We start from the raw sequence: 6,000 nt of genomic DNA on the forward strand, positions 1-6,000 counted from the left end.
ACAGTGAATGTATCCATGGTGTCTGTTGTTCCTATTGATTTGATCTGTCAGAGACTATGGCGTGCACAGCTTGTATGTTGCACCAGCTAGCCATCAAGCTAATCTATCCACGCCATTTGTAGTGTTGGGGACAGAGCTGAAGCAGAGCGAGAGAAATGGAGAGGGGCAATTCTGCTCTGTTCACTGGTGCAAATAACTGATTGCTATTTAGCGTGAAGTCAGATTTAGTAGAACTTCACAGACATGGACCATGAATGTATAATTGATGCCCTGGGGGTGGGGAGGCTGTTTTCTGAAGGCTGCATTCTTCCTCTCCTCTGTGAAGATACTGGAGCTGAAGAGAATCAAGCAGAGGAGGAGAGGAGAGAGGGATCCCGAAAAAAGAGGCAGTTTGGATTAAGGATTTGGATTTTGGGGAGGGTGGGGTTGGAAGCGGGGCACACTTCAACTGTGGGTTTATGATGTCAACAGAACGGAGGGAACTCTGTCTGATTCTATTTCCCACTATCCATTCTCTCTCCATCTCTATTGGTCTGTCTTTCTCTCTACCCTCTCCTCTCTCTCCTGCTCCCTCTGTGCTTCCCCTCTGCTCTCTCTTTGTCTGCTCTCTCTCTCTCTTTCTCATTCTTGGCGGCGATCTCTCCTCTCCTCTCATTCCTCCTGCTGCTGTTGCTGTGTCAGAGAGAGGAGACAGAGAGGATGCTTTAGAGGAGCAGGTAGTTTTCCTTCCTCCGGATCACACCTCTCCACTGTTGTCCTCACGGGTTGGGGTCTCAATCTGTTCCTCTCTGCCTGACTACTGTTGCTCCGAGGAGGGGCTTGGTTGAAGGAGGGAGGGATGGGCTGGAGGGGATGGAGACCGGCTCGGCTTGTGTCAGCGTTCGGCTGAACATTTTCTCCTCCGGCAGCAGTCAGAGCAGAGTCTGCTACGTCAGAGTGATGCTGCTCACCTTGGCGGATAAACACTCTCACTCTCACACAAAGACACCTGGATATTGTGGATTGTAATCCCCGAACGTTCCTCCTCTCATCCAGGCCAGAGGATTATAAACACCCACCACGCGTGTGAAGAGAGCTTCATCTATTTACATGGTTTGTGTGAGAATTATTGTGGTTGACCCACACTCCATTTGGGTAGGATCACAGCAGTGATGTTTTGCTGAGCAAGTGCCACAGGTAATCTGCAACCCAGAGGAGGGCATCGAGAGAGAGAAAGAGAGATACAGAGGCACTACTTCTAGACATGAAGAAAATCTGGTCCAAGAAGAGATTCCAGGTGAGTCTCTACCTTTCAGACACAAAGTTGCTTTGTTACACTTAGTGCATGCTCTTTTCTAAGCCGTTTTCTCGTGGAGAACTACAGAGCTATAATGGCTTTGTGATAGATTACTAGAACCAAGAGGAAAAGGATACATACTTTGTCCCCCACCCTTTTACCATTTTACCAGTAAACACAGATCATTGTTGCTGTAGATGAATAAATCCAGGTCTGTACAGTAGGTCTTATAGCTCTCTGTGTGGAATGTCCTCAGTGTCCTCTGGGTTCTTGTGGCCTCTGTGGCACAAAGGGTATGGCTTTACAGTTCCATATGACACGGTAACAAAGAATGCCACTCTGGGGGTCAATGTCCCATTCTGTTGGCTGGTGGGAAGATGCCTTTGGGAGCTGGGTGAAAAATCAGGTCCAATTTCTTTCTTCTCCATTTATATTATAAATATTCCATTTGTAACACATTTGATTCTAATTAGCATTTGTCTACCCTACAACATGTATCCTGGCAGAGAACGTCTGATATTTTGGATTTGACATTGGGTTTATCCCAAATGTGATCTGTGGAGAATAGAGAAGTGTGTCACTGGGCCACAGTGCAGACAACTGATATGTAGCACCAGATGACCAAGTACAATTATGTGGTACAGTATGTGCGACACAGTCGATATTCAGAAATAACCATGTAAACCTTGTGAAATATCCTCTCCAAACTCTGGCATAAACAGTATAGAGCTTTGAGGAAACTATGGTGCCCAGTAATTACCTAGCCTTGCCAAGCCAGAAACCTTTACTGTGCAGAAATGCAGTTTGTGCCTGGTTCTGCCTACTACAGATGTAGCATCTTAATTCGATCACTCTTTTGTTGCTGAGATGCAAACTTGGGGTCTATTCAAGTTTTAAAAAGGCTTCTAAAGTTTGTAATTTCCCCTTTCAAATGTCAGACTTAGCCCTAATGAAACATGTATCTACCCCTACAAAAAATGTCCATTAATATAATAATATTAACATTATAATTAATATTAATACTTTAATCCACATAATAATTCACATTTCCCGTTGCTGCAGGATTATTTTCCTACTGTAACAAACTGGCTCAAATTAAAATCCTACATCTGTATGTGTTGATATGATTGCCCAGAGTTCCCCATAATCAGGAACAGGAGATTGACAATGGAAACTTCTAGTTGCTTCGGTTGTTTTTTGTCTCACTGTGGCCACCAGGCAACACTTCATCAACAGGCTCTGGCTGGCAAATAGCAGTAGGCATGGTACTTAGAGAGCAGAGCAGCCTGATTGATCTAGCAGTTGAATCACTACTTTACTCTGACTTCAGGGTTTTCTGTGTCTCTGTACTGTAATGAGTCATTCCATTGAGCTCTTCAAGCTCCTGATCGATGGTTGGTCATAGGAGTCATAGGAGTCATCAAAGGCTATAGGAGTCATTGGAAGTGATGACTTATCAAGTTATCAGCGTGTAGGGTTTTAGATTATGTTATAAGGATGTAGGATGCAGGACATTATGGATTTTGAGATATGAGCTTCTTCTCTTGTTTGGGCCTTTTCTTTTGGATTCTGACAAAAATGTTATCCTCTGATTTCAGTAACTCATTACGTTTCATGACTGTTGTACTTTTTGCTGGTTTGACTCATGCAACCCTCTGTCTCTCTATTATTTCAGAGGACCGGACACTCCACCAAGACGTTTGGAAGGTTCACCCATGGTGTGTTTTCTGTATGAGTTTTTACACAGCTATTACTTAGTAATTGCACAGTTAATAATAGTAATTACACGGTTGATAATAATTATTACACAGTTAATAATGGTTATTACACAGTTAATAATGGTTTTACACAGTTAATAATGGTTATTACACAGTTAATAATGGTTATTACACAGTTAATAATGGTTTTACACAGTTAATAATGGTTATTACACAGTTAATAATGGTTATTACACAGTTAATAATGGTTATTACACAGTTAATAATGGTTTTACACAGTTAATAATGGTTATTACACAGTTATTAATACATTGTTATTACACAGAAACTGAGTTTTACTGTGCATATTTAGCTTGTTGTTGTATCTGAGAACCACTTAACGCTTTCTGTATTAAAAAAGATCCTTGTTAAAACAATGATTTAGTACAGAGATTTCATGCATTTTTCATGTTTTAATTGCTGCTAGGAAAAAGACAGTGGGCTTTTTATTATTTAGCTGTCAGAAGGCCTCTCCTCCGCCCCCACAAGCAATTTTCTTGTAACCATATTGTTGCCTCTCTGCATAACATCACAGAATGAATCATTTCTGAGGGTCTTAGTTTAGCATTACATCTGGAATCTCAGTCAAACAGAAATGCTCACAGATCCTTTTCCAAATCATATTTCCACCCAACTGTTAATCTAATCCACGGTGTGTATTGCAGCGAGACATTTTGAACTACAGCCTCTCATATTGCTGAGTCGATATTCCTTGCACAGTGTGTGTCCATCTATTTAGTCCCATCCCACTTGGTACAGATGGGTGAACCCAAATACACAAGGAAATTGACTGTTAAAACTGTATGATCACTGTTATTGTCTATTTCACATTTACTCCCTTTTCTGTCATTTAGCAGATACTGTTATCCAAAGCAACATGTCAGTGAAACGAGGCATAACCCATTTGCTTGCCTCTTCCTCAGCAAGCTCCAGCAGTAGGCTATCTAAGCATATGTGTCAGGGTTGGCAGTTGGGCTGGTGATTTTAGACTCTAATGGGTATGGAGCGGATTGGTCATGTGGGTGAGAGAGATGGTGGTTTCTATAGTAACTGTGCCCTCCCGTCTGCCCTCTCTTCCTGCCACTATGGAAGCGAAGTTTTCCGCTCCTGCCGAAAGCAAAGCTATGGTAAACCAGTCTTGTTTTCTCTCGCGCTCTCGTTGTCATATGTCCGTTCTCTCTCTCTCTCTCTCTCTCTCTCTCTCTCTCTCTCTCTCTCTCTCTCTCTCTCTCTCTCTCTCTCTCTCTCTCTCTCTCCCTCTGTCTCTCCTCTCTCTCTCTCTCTCCCTCTGTCTCTCCTCTCTCTCTCGTCTCTGTCTCTGTCTCTGTCTCTGTCTCTGTCTCTGTCTCTGTCTCTGTCTCTGTCTCTGTCTCTGTCTCTGTCTCTGTCTCTGTCTCTGTCTCTGTCTCTGTCTCTGTCTCTGTCTCTGTCTCTGTCTCTTCTCTCTCTCTCTCTCTCTCTCTCTCTCTTTCCTTCTTGTTACGTTTACAAGCCAAGATACTGTTGTGAAAGAGGTCCTCCCATGTTTGCCTGGACTCATTTCCTCTTCCCTTTCTTTCTTTATAATTTTCCATCTATTTGATTTCTCTGTCTCTTGAATATGTCTATTGCTCTATTCCAAACATTTGCACAGGGTTTTGCACCACACGCCATTTAGTTCTCTTAAGTGGTTCATGTTTTTTCTTAACATGTTCCCTAGAAATGTCAGCTTCTTTGTAACATCTCTATTGATCTCATCAAAGGTCGCTGAATTGAATTCTCTCCTTTGAGATGATTTGCACAAGGCCTCCACATAAAGGGCCACAGCTACAGTACATATTGGGTGCTAATATCTATTAAAGAGATAGAGTGCAAGTCAAAAGTCTGGACACATCAACTCATTCCAGGGTTTTTCTTTATTTGTACTATTTTCTACATAGTAGAATAACCCCCAAAAATCTAAATATATGTCAGTTGTGTTGTGACAAGGTAGGGGGGTATACAGAAGATAGACCTATTTGGTAAATGATCAAGTCCATATTTTGGCAAGAAAAACTCAAATAAGCAATAAACGACAGTCCATCGTTACTTTAAGACATGAAGGTCAGTCAATTCGGAACATTTCAAGAACTTTGCAAGTCGCCTAAACCATCAAGTGTTATGATGAAACTGGCTCTCATGAGGACTGCCACAGGAAAGGAAGACCCAGAGTTACCTCTGCTGCAGAGGATAAGTTCATTAAAGTTACCAGCCCCAGAAATTTCAGCACAAGTAAATGCTTCACAGAGTTCAAGTAACAGACACATCTCAACATCAACTGTTCAGAGGAGACTGCGTGATTCAGGCCTTCATGGTTGAATTGCTGCAAAGAAACCAATACTAAAGGACACCAATAATAAGAAGAAACTTGCTTGGGCCAACAAACATGAGCTATGGACATTAGACCGTTGAAAATCTGTCCATTGGTCTGATGAGTCCCAATGTTTTATTTTTGATTCCAACCGCCATGCCTTTGTGAAACGCAGAGTAGCTGAATGGATGATCTCATCATATGTGTTTCCCACTGTGAAGCATGGAGGAGGAGGTGTGAGGAGGTGTGTTGGGGTGGGGGTGCTTTGCTGGTGACACTGTCAGTGATATATTTTGAATTCAAGGCACACTTAACCAGCATGGCTACCACAGCATTCTGTAGCGATACGCCATCCCATCTGGTTTGAGCTTAGTGGAACTATCATTTGTTTTTCAACTGAACTATGACCCAACACACCTCCAGGCTGTGTAAGGACTATTTTGACCAAGAAGGAGAGTGATAGAGTGCTACATCAGAGGACCAGGCCTCCACAATCACCTGACTACCCAATTGAGATCGTTTCGGATGAGTTGGACTGCAGAGTGAAGGAAAAGCATCCAACAAGTGCTCAGCATATGTGGGAACTCCTTCAAGACCGTTGGAAATATATTCCAGATGAAGCTGGTTGAGAGAATGTC

At 42.4% G+C, this 6,000-nt stretch overlaps 1 protein-coding gene across 5 annotated transcripts in view; it reads left to right on the plus strand.

The window, feature by feature from the left end:
• Nucleotides 1–6,000, plus strand: part of LOC109881614 (striated muscle preferentially expressed protein kinase) — a 57,222-nt gene that overhangs the window by 13,701 nt on the left and 37,521 nt on the right. Inside the window, exons 1-3 of one of the 5 annotated variants that reach the window (XM_031824025.1) lie at nt 646–1,276; nt 2,952–2,994; nt 4,131–4,160. The exons of 3 other annotated variants lie outside the window; for them this stretch is intronic. In XM_031824025.1, coding sequence (XP_031679885.1) covers nt 1,244–1,276; nt 2,952–2,994; nt 4,131–4,160 — 106 coding nt within the window. In that variant the 5' untranslated portion in view covers nt 646–1,243. Of the gene's footprint in view, nt 1–645; nt 1,277–2,951; nt 2,995–4,130; nt 4,161–6,000 lie in introns of those variants that run through there. One more of the 5 variants, XM_031824026.1, reaches the window with a different exon arrangement.

The sequence above is a fragment of the Oncorhynchus kisutch genome, linkage group LG5, assembly GCF_002021735.2.
Source record: "Oncorhynchus kisutch isolate 150728-3 linkage group LG5, Okis_V2, whole genome shotgun sequence".
NCBI classification, from domain to species: Eukaryota; Metazoa; Chordata; class Actinopteri; order Salmoniformes; family Salmonidae; genus Oncorhynchus; species Oncorhynchus kisutch.